Source organism: Opisthorchis viverrini (assembly GCF_000715545.1).
Source record: "Opisthorchis viverrini unplaced genomic scaffold opera_v5_437, whole genome shotgun sequence".
Lineage (NCBI taxonomy): Eukaryota > Metazoa > Platyhelminthes > Trematoda > Opisthorchiida > Opisthorchiidae > Opisthorchis > Opisthorchis viverrini.
In genome coordinates, this window is record NW_008752100.1 from 174,441 (window position 1) to 188,311 (window position 13,871).

Consider the following 13,871-nt stretch of genomic DNA (forward strand, 5'->3'; position numbering starts at 1 on the left):
TTAAAACCCAGGATGGATTCTGACTCAGTGCCACTAGTAGACTACCACCTTAAAAGAAGCAAATAGACTTGGAACACGGATGTCTGAGTTAAAGTGTACATCACTCAGCCAAACTTTTCAAATGAATTCGGTTGGAAACAACAGCAGATTCTGCTGAAAAATTGACTAAATTTTGGGGTATAGGGAACATCCAACGTTAGCGAGTCAGCAGAACTGACCAACGCTATGGAACGCAACATAGGGATTTATTCAGCTACCCTCCTTCTCCTGTGAAATTCAATTAGGAGCTTTCTATAACTCGCCAACTATCTTGTATATTATTCCCCAACGACGAACAGCCCCGAAACACAGCAATACACTCTCACGACGACCTAGCTACTCTGCGGTTCTACTGCCTGCTTATGGGCTCAGGCTACAGCCGTCCTGATAAGGACAACTTACTTTTCAGTTTGAAGATGCTTCCACTCCATAGATGAACCCGTTTTGGTTTCTTAAGAGGGCGCTACCTTCTTTTGGACTAAAGCGGTAACAGTATGGAAGCCATAAGCTTGCAAGATTTTGGCAACAAAGGTAATTAACATCTTCTACGAACCCATGGATCATCTATAAATAAATAAATAAATAATTAACGAAAAACGATTGCTACAAATCATCGTCAACCACAAGCATAAGCCGATTTTCTCGCATAAGGTTTCTTGAATAATAGGTTTCTAAGCCGGGTGCAGTGAAGAGATGCTGAACGAGCACACGGCCTATAAAAAGAAATTGAATCCCAACGACTGAGACCAGTCGTTATTTTCTCATCACCATACACATAACTGTAAGGGTATTCGCTTCTGATGTTTTCAAAATTGTAAGGTTTCCATTTAAAGCTATATTCTTCATTGCATAACGTTTTATTCCAATATGCTTAATTAAAGCTAGCCTAGCACCCTTGTATTCAAGCATCGGTCATATCAACTACCGCTTAAAATGCGTAGCTACCTATCCAAAACTTTGGCCCACAAACATTTGTCATTTGTAGCCGCTGTACAACATGTACGTTATTTTTACAGCTGGAAATGTTGACGGTGATAACCAAAATTTGAAGTCACGAACGCAAACTGAAACACTAATACAGTCATCTTTATATTTATTACCTTTTCTCAACTCCCCAAATGTACTAGTTATGGAAAGCTGTTTCTAGTAAATATGAGTAATCCTGAAAAACGTAGTTGAATAAATTTCAACGCACTGCTAACAGTTTTATTAAACACGTGCGATTCTATTCGCCAACAAGCTGCACATTAGAATTCAATATTTTGTCACCTCCGGTTGTGACCATCGAAATTCTCACATGTCCTATTATAGTATACTGCGCAAGTAAATGTAATTGTATTATCATTATTACACGCGTTAAGTTACTTTAGAGTTTTGTTGGGTTTGTGCTCAGCTACGTTCTTTAGTACGATTGCCCCAGTGTAATATTAATTCAAGACTGAGGGGAAATCTTGCACCATAGTCACCTACAGGTATTTAACAGGCTGTTGTGTTATAAAAAGAACCGGCTAAATGGTATCGGATGATCAGTTTTAAAGCTGTTTTCGAAGCGTTGACGTCTCATGCATTTCAGGCAGTGATGGGATAAAACGGCACTGCTTGCAAATCTACCCCCTTCGTAGCATTTTGCAGAGAAAGTAAGGTTGCTTTTGCATTGGAATGACTTAAGATCCCGCTGCAATGCTTGGATGTCGCAGCATCTAGCGTTGCCTGTTTTGAAGACATGGTGATCAATGATAGCGTCCCATGTGCACTGGTGTTTACAAATTGACCCATAATGACTTGCAAAAGTTCTCTCTTGTTTAAATCATTTTCTTGGCTTATTCTATCTAAAGCGCAGAAAAGTCACGCCGGGGCAAAACTGTTCACGGACGTGACTATTCTGCCAGTCCGCATCCCATAAAACTCATGCGATGAAACAGGAGAATCAAAAGTCTGATCAGAGCAGGCTCCATGTTAATCATTAACGGCTGCTCATATGAGTAGTTAAGTAGGAGACAAAAAGCGTGGCTGTTGTTTTGAGATAAATACTTGAATCGCACTCCCTGAGAGATCACAGCATGGAGATAAAATAGCCCATAAAATTTCAAAATAATTCAGTGGTTAGAAACGCATCGTTTTTTAGAAATTGATTGGTGTTACGGAGTAGAAAAGAAACAGTGAAAGGCCATAGCTAACAGCAGAGGCATAATGCTCCATACTAATGTGGCCTTGCGAAAAATCGCATGACTCAACTATTTCTTTCTAACCCGCGATGCTTGGGACTATAGCTAATGTCGTGCTTTTGACTTTGACAAAGCTTTTGACCATATACTTCACCTCATCTGACTGCCTCTAAAGCTGCTGGATGAAAATTGCTTACTGAAATGGATACATGAATATTTGGCTAAGGCGAGACAGGCCTCTGGAGTAGACGGAATCATCTGCACTAGATAATCCAAAGCAGGCGACGTAACGCAAGATTCAGCACCGCCTGTGTCCTCCCATCCTGTAGCCAAATAGCGTTGAAAATTAAAATTGATCAAATACGTTCCTTAGAAGTTCCAGTCCGAAATTGACCCGAAGAGTGCTGAGAAAATGGAGCACTATGTGATGTGTAATATGAAACTTTTTTTCAAATTATAGGGTGAAACGCAACCTGTTTCGCTACGCTGTATTTTGATTTTGAAACTTTCAAAAACATTCCATAAGATAGGTTCCTCTTTATCGGGCTTCAAGTGGCCCGAAGAAGAGATCATTTCACAGAACTGCTACACCGAAATGCCTGTAACAAAAGCTGAGCACAAGTGACTGTCGTTCAGCACTAACAGGGTATTCTATCGAGCAAATAAACTAATATCTGATCACAAACACTTTAAATGGCGGACTGATAGAAATCACCAGAATTATGGATCCCTTTTTGATTGCTCGCTAAAATCTAGAAAAAACATAATAGTAAGGGCACCATGCCGTTAGTTGGGTGTTATATAGCCCATGGCGTAAACTTCAATTTACGCCAGTTTCAAGACTGGTCATGATCGCTGGTGCGAATCGTGTTCACAACGACTGCTTGGTCGGTTATGGATTGTGCTCAACAACAGCTTTTTCAACTAACGCTAAAAAATAAGACCTGAAGTGGTGCAAAGGTAGGTCATCAGAACAACTTTTACCGATTGACGTTGCCAATTAAAAACTCAGGTCGGTAAGTACCGCAAGTGGAACAAAAACCCACCACATATGTAATAAATTTCCAAAGTTATCTTTGATCACGCCACCAAATGTCAGTTTTGAGGGTTTATTTGAGTACCGTTCTAGAAGGCCACTGTAAAAATGAAATTGCACTGGTGCTCTACAATTTCAGGACTTCCTTCCCGCTTCTTTCATCCAGAAGCAGTGTGTGCTTTCACAAGGTAAACTACTCACAACCGGTTTCGCCCTTCTTAGGGCTCATCAGGTGGACGCAGTCTGGGAGTTTCCGTCAATGTTACGTTCTACTTGAACCCAAATTGGACCGAGAAAAAAATCAGTTGGGTCTCTCGCGATAGCCAAATTGATTTGCAAATGAGTGTGGTTCTCGAAAACAGTCCGTGCTTCCTTCGACAGCCTACAGGTCCGGCTAAATTATGCTTGCTGTTCAGTCCAAATTGGACCGAGAAAAAAATTAGTTGGGTCTCTCGTGATAGTCAAATTGATTTGTAAATGAGTGTGGTTCTCAAAACCAGTCCGTGCTTCCTTCGACAGCCCATAGGTCCGGCTAAATTATGCTTGCTGTTCAGCCAGTAGTGCAGACTCGCATTTCGGGGCAACTACAACAGATTTGAGGTTTATTTCTTGCTTTCTGGGAGATCAGAAACTCAACGTGCCAGACTACCAGCCCCGAATGCATAAGTTTATTTGCAATCGACGTTTTTGCGGAATTCATTGGTTGTTTGTACACACTGGCAGGTATGATAAACCTACTGAAGTGTCGGATGAAATTCTATAAACATCCAAAGGAGGAATCGTTCTTTTTGTGATGACCGTGAAAGTTTACCGAAAGATTTATACGGGACAGTTGATTGACCCAGGTTTGCTTGCATTTTATGACACACCAAGCGGTCGGCAGTGTCGCGGTTATTTTGACTGTCAAAATCAATGAGATTCTTTGTGTCCCAGTCATAGTCATCACTAAACAACTGCCAAGCAGGGCAGCATATCCGGATGCCACTAAAACTTTGTGCCACTGAGATACGAATATCATTCAACACAACGATGAAAAATATGTACATAGTTTTCAATAGGTTTTAAGTTTAAGCTGGTTGGGACGTATATTCCGCATGCCAGAAGGCTGTCTGTCTCGCAGAGCTCTTTCCTCCCAGCCCTCTGCTCAGTGGAAGCGACCGAAAGGTGGAAAGTGTATGACCTGGCAACAAAGTACGGAAACACTAACCAGGAAACTTGTTCGGGCGGGCAACTGCCGTCTCCATGGATGGGGACCCTGGGACTCAAGTCACCAATGGTTATTATTGACATTGGCGAAAATGGCCCAATCGCGCAGTCAGTGGCGCTAGTGCATCAAAGCTATCGCCTTCAATGCGCAGCTACCCAATTTCTGAGCATGCCTTCGCCTCCAAGGCTTGGTTATATGTTCCACTTTCCGATTTTCCAGCGATCAAAACTGTAGTTTGAACCAATGTGCCTATAGCAGACGGTTTATAGCTGACAAATTGAACTGAACAAGAGGCCGGGATATGCCTTTTATAAACTGAATAAAAGGCACGTTCATTGAAACCCTAGACAGCTAGAGCGACATGTTTACTCTCCACGCTTGACTGAAAGGAGGTTAGTTAGTTGTTAGGAGAAACCGCAAAAGAAGTGCACAAAATATTCTTGCCAGACAGTTTTGAGGTGAAAACTGAAAGGCACACGGATAGCTATTTTTTATCCGTTATCAATCTAGTGAGAAGCAACAGTTCATTGTATGTAAGGAAAATGCCTGGTGAGTCCTCTACAGTAACAGATCCAAAATGTCTTACGTGTTGTTTGTTTCCTTCTGTTGTAGGTTGCTTTTTAACATTTGTGTATATCAAGACAGCAAACCGAAATCCACGTCCAAATTTGCCCACTTAATTTCCGCAAAATGCAGCCAGTTATCCAGAGGTAAGCCATTCAATTGTGTTTGAGGTCTTAACTGCCGTCATAAATTTTGGGACAGGACAAAGAGCTCTTTTGATGAGACGGTTGCCTGTGAATCTCGGAGACAATCAGAAAGGACGGTCAACAGTACCGGTCCGGAAGATCCGCAAGACAGCAGCTTATGTGGAACTACATCCCATGTACGAAGGTTCTCACTTTAGTTTCAAACCTCGAGTAAACCTGTCACAAGAGTTTTGAAAATGATAGAGACAAACGAAGACTAAATGTCGTGATTTCAATCAGGCTGTTCTAATCCTATTGTGTCATCTCCACTGCACTCAGATGATTGCCTTAAGTCTTCAATCTAGGAACTCTCGGTTATAATTTACTAAAAAGGACTTAGTTAATTCCTCTTATCTATTTCTGGTCCAGTCAGTGGAATAGCCAAGTTGCTGAGACCTATTTCAGGTTGAGGAAACTGATTACACAGAACTAGTTTTCAAAACGGTTGAAGTCTGTGTTACCAAAACGATGAAAATCGGAAGCATAAATCGTATTTTGTGCGCTAATTATCGGTAAATTGTCCACTATGTACGGTACTTAAGATGGGTTCCAGTGAGTTTGAATGTTTGCACGTCAGAACTGAAACCATACATCTGTGATGGCCACCTCTAAAACCGTGAGAAACCCTGAATTGTTTATGCTCGAGCAGGTAATACATGTCAGTACAAGAGGAGTTATTTTGGGCAAGTCAGTCTCATTAGGACGTCGCTGTCAGAGTGAAGTGAACAGTTCACCGGGATCTAAAGAAGCATACAAAGGTGGTCAGGTCTCTTTCATTCGGCTGATCGAAGTCTGGAAATTAAAGTTTCACACTAAATTTAATCCTCTTCGCTGACCTGCAACTTTACAGTTAAGGTAAATCCTACCTCATCTGCGATCTACACTATGTTCGTGAACGTCAGCTGTTTCTGAAGCGCTGAACAGGAATACATTCAATGCGAATAAAAAGGACCCCATTAAGAATGGGCTAGAACCACCGAACTTCCGGATACCAAAAGGTTTATAGAGAAGTAGCGTCCTAAGTGGCTAAGTTGGTAGCGCAACTTAACTTTTTAAAATTTAACGACACCTGTCCTAACTTCTTCCTTAAAAGAGTGTCACTTAACTACCCAACTTATGAAATTATTCCGAGGCTTGTCATGCGTAGTTGTCATTAATTGAGGGTAATTTAACAAGCAGTGTAAAAAGACTTCACACCAAGACTAGGAACATTGCTTGATGAAGCTTTGACCTAATAGTTTTCCAGGCGGCAAAACGTTTTTCATGGTTTGTATTGCTTCCGTGCATTCTGTGTGTAGGTTCAATTAGGTCTCGCTTATTGTAATGTAGGATAAAGTGTGAATACTCGCAGTCCTGCACTGTGCAATGAACTCGACAATTCACACAGGGAGAAGATAAACCTCACTGAAAACAAAGCCAAGAAGTACCTTGCTGTGCGGGTGGTATGTAGCATTTCACCCCTTATCGGATGAAATGTATCCCTAAGCTCAAGAGGTAGAAAGCTGAGCATAAATGGCAGCTCAACTGCCATCACTGTGACCTGAGCGTGACAATACAAACAGCCTCCAGCCAACTTACCAGTTGGATGTATTCACCTGAATATTGCTTCAAAATCGCTAACAGCCTTTTATTCCGAATGGGGTGAAACATGGAGTTATTCTTCACATCGCGGTGTTCATCTTATAATCAAAACGGACGTGCATGATTGGCTGAGTGCTATGTATTTCACGTGAACAGAGCGGACCATAGCAAGGATCTACCAACTTAGTGACATCGAAATTATTTTGGTCCAGGCTAGACTGAGCCTAGCTCACTGGTCCAAAAGTCGTTTCAGTTTGTGCGTGAGGCAGTGTATTCACACCCGATATCCAAAAGTTTCCGTCTAGCATACTCTCCAGTGGCGATAGCAAAATCAGCGAGGAACTTTATGCAGACGGGTAAAATGTAATTGCGAGATACGCTTTTTGTTATAATTTGCAAGTTTTCCACCAGTGTCATGCCCGTTTTACTTCAGTTGGCGTAAATCAGAAGCCATCTCATCCGACGAAAGTACGGACAAAAATCAGCAGGACAAGATCCTTAACAAACTGGCCACTAAAATGCCAAAAGCACCTGAAAGAACATTATCGTGTGTCACATCAGTGGACGTTGATCCAATCCAAGACAGAATAGACAATTTACTTGATGTGAGCAGAACCCTGTGGGAAAAAAGGAGAGACTTTAATGTAAGTTGAATATTTTTCGGAAAAGAAAGGTAAATTTTAACTACTCACATGATATCAGCAGTACACACCGTCAAAATGCTCCCCACCTGGAGAGGCGATTAAGGAAAGCAGGGATGCGAGAAGTTCCTTGTTGAAAAGCTACGGTTTACTCTGGATCTTTAATATAAAGAAGTAAAAACAAAGCATGAGTGGAAAAGAAGACCCCGCATTGACGTGAGAGAATGAGCCTACTGAACTCGCATTAAGTAGTAAGCAAGTCAGTGTCACCTGGTTACGAACGAGTGGCATTGTTGAAAGACGAAACAAGCTGACAGGAATTCATGCTTAAAAACAAACCGGTGTTACAGTTAGGCTCGAAGGAACAGTTCTACGGACATCTTAAGGGGCCCCGGGACGCTTGTCTCATCTTGGGCAAATGCACTACGGAGAAGTTGTAATTCAACAAGTAAATATAATTAGAGTAAAAACAATTTCACAGTGATAATGTGCTGTACACCAACAGCACGTAATCATCCAACCAATCCTAACGTAATGCCGTGATCATATCCGTATGTATAAGTGTTTTGCCTTCAGTGCATAGCTCCTTTTCCAACCCCCCCACTTGACAGCGCACTGATAGTGCTGGATTTATACACCAACTTATCAGTTCCTGCCTGCGATGCGCAAATACCTACCCCTCCCCCCAAATCATCGGTGAACGAAACTCCGGCAGCTACGACGAGTACGCGGTTATTACAGCTGACAATGATGATGTCTAAGTGTTTTTGGATGATTGATTCAGTTTTTGAAGTAATCTACCATTAGAGTCACCTTGTATCATGGTCGAACGTTGGTCACAAGACTACGAAGATCCGTGAGCCCTTTAAACCACCAAAAGAAATGTCCGTGCAACCATTATCTCGTTTGTTATTAACTATGAACGCGTTCTCTGTGCAACGCATTACGCAATTTTACTATCCTCCCAACCAAGGAAAAAATGACCGCTAGCTCTGAGCGCCGAGAACAATTGAAAAAGGACGTCAGCTACTTGCAAGAACGAAAACTCAAATGTCAGTCGATTATTCGGGAGAATGATGCAAAACGCTGGCGTGCTCTACAAAAGTTTTGCACGGACAATCACTTATGTGTGATACGTAAGAAAGAGAAACAAGCTCTAAACGCTGAACTGCGTAAAGCAAGACAAAAGTGAGCTCATTTACTGATCTACTGGTTTGTTGACGATTGTGTGTCCAATTCGTGTGTCCAATTCTTGAGGGCGAATTTCACTTTTGTCCTCTACTTTGAATAGCTACGCGCTGTTGAGTGCCAAGGCTGCAGATCTCAGAAAATATGAAGAGTACATGTTGAATGTGATCGCATCGTTACCTAAAGGTGAGTAGCAATTCAAAGTATTTCTGATTTCCTTTGCGGTCATTTTGTACATAAAGTATGGAATATTTTTCACTTCTATGTTTCCTTCTCAAATAGTGTTGGTAGTTCATAAAAGGTGATAAAAAATTTGCGAAATCCAACCGGAAATCTAAACGCTGCAGATCGATAGCGAATCAGGGATCACGTGAATGTCGAGATGGCCCAAGTGGTTAGAGCGTGAATTTACTGACCGGAAGGTCCGTTGTTCGAATCCGCCTCTGCCTCTCGACTTACCCACTCTAGGCTTGAGCAACCTGGAACTATCTCAGCCCTCGTGCTCCCTTCTGCTGGCATGGCTGTTAGGCATCAAAAATCGCTACAGCTGAACGTTGACTGTCAACTACTCGTACTCCTAACCAGTGTGAAGGCTTCCAGATCTTCAATTACGATTCTCTGGCGTCTTCCCGTTCCATTGTTCATTTTTTCAAGTATAAATTGAGGTATTTTTATTTCCATAAACTCAAATACAGATTGCAGTGATCTCACCTTTGTCGGAAATTATGAATTTTGGGATCCAAGCTTATGACATTCTTGCTAACACGTTTGTCTTGGTCTGAACGTGGCCGACCAGTCAAATATTTGACGATTTTCTCGTACAACAAACAATTCTATTATCTTGTTGTGGATCATCTAAATCAACCAACAAAACGGACTTCCAAGACATGTTTTTGATCGTCACTTGCAGGCAAAATGTCTAGCCTGACCCCTATATGTCAAAGTTGATTTTAAATTACTATGTAGCACTTTCCTAAACAAAGAAGGCCCCGCTGTTGAGAGGCTTTCCCTTATAAAAGATCTGGTATTCAAAGTTTTGTGAACCAGTAGATGTTTTTCAGGGGTGTCTTCCTTCATGAACATTTACCACAGTTCTATGCGGAAAACAGAATTCGATGGTTTATCATCATTCGAATTCAAGTATTCATGGAGAGATCACACAACCCAAAAAATGGCACCATTGCGTGGCACGGTGTCATCAAGCGCTGGAGTACTGGCAGGTTACCGAAGCTTGGAGAGTAACAGTCGAAAAACCACGGTCGGACTCGAACAAGAGAGTTCTCAGTCAGTAGCTCATCCTCCAATCTTTGAGCTACATTGCGCTCTTCGATTTGTATTCGTCGCTTGAGTTCGTCCTTCAACGCACAGCGACGCTAGGTGAATGAAACTCACTCCTAAATGTTTGCGTCAACTCTGTCCGAAAAGCCGTTTGGATGGAACTCAACCCTAAAAACATTAAGAGGTATACTGAAACACAAGATAATGCGACCGGCAAGCTTTAGTTCAAACAGTCAAGAGGTGACTCAAACAGACGAGAACCAAACAGACCTCGTTGATTCGGAGGCACACAGGCTCAAAGCCAGGTATCCGATTTGGTAGGCGACCGCAAATGATTTTAAACATCGAAATAAATCGCATGAAGAAGTGTGGGTGCAGCCAATCAGGCGCGTAATAAGTTTTAGCAATCTGCAAAAGTTTTCTCTGTAAGTTAAAAAAGTTTGTTACAATGTTCCCACTTCTTCCACTCCACAGTTTTTGTTGTTTTTGGTAAGGAGGGGTCGTGAAGAAACCATATTTTACTTACTCCGATTACTCTGGAGAGACTAGTAAACTAATTGTTCACAGTAAACGTGTGAATTTCTGACATGCTTTTAGGCGGGAGTGTATTTGCTGGCGCTATGGTGTTTTCGTATGATGTAGCCGGTGTATTCTTTACCCAGTTTGCAAGGGTCCAATGCAGGCAATCACTTTTTAGCCCAATGGTGGTTTTTGGCTGAATTTGCGCACGAATTTACCGATCTTTGTCTCACCCGACTGACTCTGTGAGCGAGGATGATGCGCTGTCCTCGGGTTCTCTGCAGCTGCATGTGCTTCAAACCACGATAACCGATCCTCCATAAAAAGGGTATTATTTTCAGCTTCAGATACCCACCACTGGTATTGCCTCGGTCGAAGACAAGCTTACTAGCACAGCACGAACACGTTCGCCAGCAGACTCGGACTTCCTGTAACATGGTAGTCAGTGAAAGATGTGCGAACCAGTGAGCATTCAGGGCTAAAACATGCTCATAAAAACGCGGAACGGCTAGTCGCTTTCGCGTCCATGTTTGCTCAGAACGTGGGTATGCGGGTCTACACAACGTACCCAATGGATGTACCGATGCCCCACGCGCACCAGCCATGCTGTGGTGAAGAATGACTGACTCTGGTCAGGATTTCCTGGCGCTTGTGGTCAAGTATAGGAAACGCACTCATGAAATTCGGAGATATTTCCTGAAAGTTCCAATCATTTGTATAAAATAAACTGACCCATTCTTCTGGTACTTCATATTTACGGAAACAAAGTGGATCCAAGAAGCTCGGGAAGGGGTTTGGAATTTCTACAAACAATTTCTTTTTCAGATACGAGGACGAGAATTTTGCCCAGTCAAGTATCCCCAGAAAAGTATCCACCGCTACGTAGATTTGCAACCTAACGTGGCGATTTCAAACCCCTCTGAAATGGCTTGAGTCTGTAATGGTCTGGCTCCCAAATAAGTTAGTTTACCAGGAGTGTGTAGCAAAGAAATAAAAATAATGACGCTAGGTTGAGTATACAAAAATAAAGAGATCAGATGGAACAGACTCACTAACAATTGTTCTCTTTAAAATGGTTCGTCGTTGGCCCAGGTCAGCGAATAAACAATAATCCAATCATGTTGGTCCAGAGGTCTTCTTCTGAACAGTTCCCACAAATAATAGATTCCGAAGATGTCTGAAATGTTTTGGTACCAGAGTTAGTACATACGACTCGCGAATGAACACTGCAAGCGCGAGCGAAATCGGAAGGGAGAGTGACCACGCTTGTATTTGTGAAATTGTACAAGTGCGCGATTTTGTAGTTTTTCGTATTCAAACAAAAAACGATTATGCAATTGATGAAATACGTAGTGTTATAATGGAAGTAAAACAAAGGTACAAAACGCCACACTACTCCCCCACTAGAGCGTTGACTGTGAAAAGGGAAAACGCTCGAATAAATAAAGTAACGAATCACAAGTTGCTCACTTCAAGTTTCGTAATCAGCTAAGTGCTGAGGGAAACGGACGCGTCGTCCGGAACGACTAGTGGAAGGAGTGAGGTTGGCGGGAGGGATATCTTGGGTAGGTGTGGGTGTTGTTGGGATAGCAGGATTGCTGGATGTGGTCGTGGGTGCTTCAATGTAGGCAGGTTTCAGGCGATCAATGGAGACGGTATCACGCTTTCCGCTTCTCTCTAAAACAAAGTATTTGGAGTGACGTTCGATAACCTTGAAGGGGCCATCATAACAGGGTTGGAGGGGTTTCCTCGTTGCGTCATGTCGGACAAACACAAAAGATGTAGAAGAGAGATCGGCTGAGATGTGTTCTGTTCGCGTTGATCGTCTGGTCGGTGTCGCACGAAGTTCGGACATGTGTTGTTTCAGACGGGAGACGAATGTAACGGGTGATTCGGGCTGTGCGCCAGAAGGGGAAACTAGTTCACCGGGTAGACGTAGAGTTGTACCGTATACTAGTTCGGCTGGGGAACAGTGAAGATCCTCCTTAATAGTGGAGCGAATAGCAAGCAAAATGAGGGGTAAAGAAGAGGACCATGAAGATGGGTTCATTTGGGCAGTCAATGCAGCTTTGAGGTAGCGATGGAAACGCTCAACCAGACCGTTGGAACAGGGATGATACGCGGTAGTCGATATGTGATGGAAACCGAATAGTGTAGAAAACTCACGGAAGAGATTACACTGAAATTGTGAGCCGCGATCCGTAGTAACGGTGGAAGGTATACCAAAATTACTAACCCAGTGTTGCAAAAATGAAAAAGCAACTGTTTCAGCTGAAGTATCCGAAATGGGTACAGCTACTGGCCAACGGGTAAAACGATCAATCATGGTAAGAATATGCGTGAAACCGTTTGATGGGGAAAGAGGACCAACAATGTCGAGATGGACGTGTGTGAATCGAGCATCCGGAACGGCAAATGAACCGACAGGTGAGTTTGTATGCGGAGTCACTTTACTGCGTTGACAGACGATGCACTGTTTGGCCTACGATGTCAGGTCCTTATTCATGAAGGGCCATATAAAACGTGCACTAACCAACTTCCCGTTTGCTTTGATTCCTGGATGAGAAAATCCATGGTAGTGGTCGAAAACAACGCGTCGAAAAGCTTCGGGGACGATTGGGCGAGCTGATCCGGCAGACATATCACAAAAAATGGTTCCGGATTGGAGGGGTAACGGAATTGAAGAGACCTGAAATGAAGGGAACGGTAGAATGGGCAAAAATTAGGATCACTGTTTTGAAGGTTCGCCAGCTTGGCTAGGTACAACTGCATGGAAGGGTGAAGAGCGTTGATGTCAGGACGGGATAGGGCATCTGCGACGACATTGTCCGAACCTGGAGTGTACCGAATGTCGGTAGTGAACTGTGAAATATAGTCGAGATGGCGTATCTCGCGTGGTGAATATCGATCAGGCTTGGCGTTGAAGGCATAGGTGAGTGGCTTATGGTCGGTTTGAATGGTAAACGATCTACCCTCTAACAAGTGCCGGAAATGGCGAATAGCAAGGTAAATTGCGAGTAATTCACGACCAAAAGTACTGTAACGCATTTGGGCAGCCTGCATCTTCTGCGAGGAAAACGCTAGTGGTTGAGATGTGTTGTTAGCAACTCGATGAAGCACGGCACCGGGGGCAGCGTTAGAAGCATCAGTCGTCAAAATCAGCTTTGTGCTTTCGTGAGTATCGGGGAAGGATAACTTTGTGGCCTGAGCAATGGCTTGCTTGGCTCTTTCGAAAGCGGCAATGGCGAAGGGTGGGCAAAGTAACAGATTTTTTTTGGAGCCGAGTAAATCGGTCAGTGGGTGGCTTGTTTCGAAAGCGGCAATGGCGAAGGGTGGGCAAAGTAACAGATTTTTTTTGGAGCCGAGTAAATCGGTCAGTGGCTTCAAACAAACTGCACAATGAGGGATGAATCACCGGTAGTAGTTGGTGATACCTATGAAACGACGAAGGTGATTTAGAGTGGCGGG

General features: G+C 43.0%; 1 protein-coding gene across 1 annotated transcript in view; it reads left to right on the top strand.

Annotated features, from left to right (window-relative positions):
* Nucleotides 1–5,062: 5,062 nt before the first annotated feature.
* The window catches only part of T265_11054 (hypothetical protein), a gene marked incomplete at both ends in the record, with an annotated part of 23,399 nt that continues 14,590 nt past the window's right edge, over nucleotides 5,063–13,871 (top strand). The window contains 4 exons of the mRNA XM_009177603.1: nucleotides 5,063–5,157; nucleotides 7,211–7,421; nucleotides 8,392–8,606; nucleotides 8,710–8,792. Coding sequence (XP_009175867.1) covers nucleotides 5,138–5,157; nucleotides 7,211–7,421; nucleotides 8,392–8,606; nucleotides 8,710–8,792 — 529 coding nt within the window. The remainder of the gene's footprint in view (nucleotides 5,158–7,210; nucleotides 7,422–8,391; nucleotides 8,607–8,709; nucleotides 8,793–13,871) is intronic.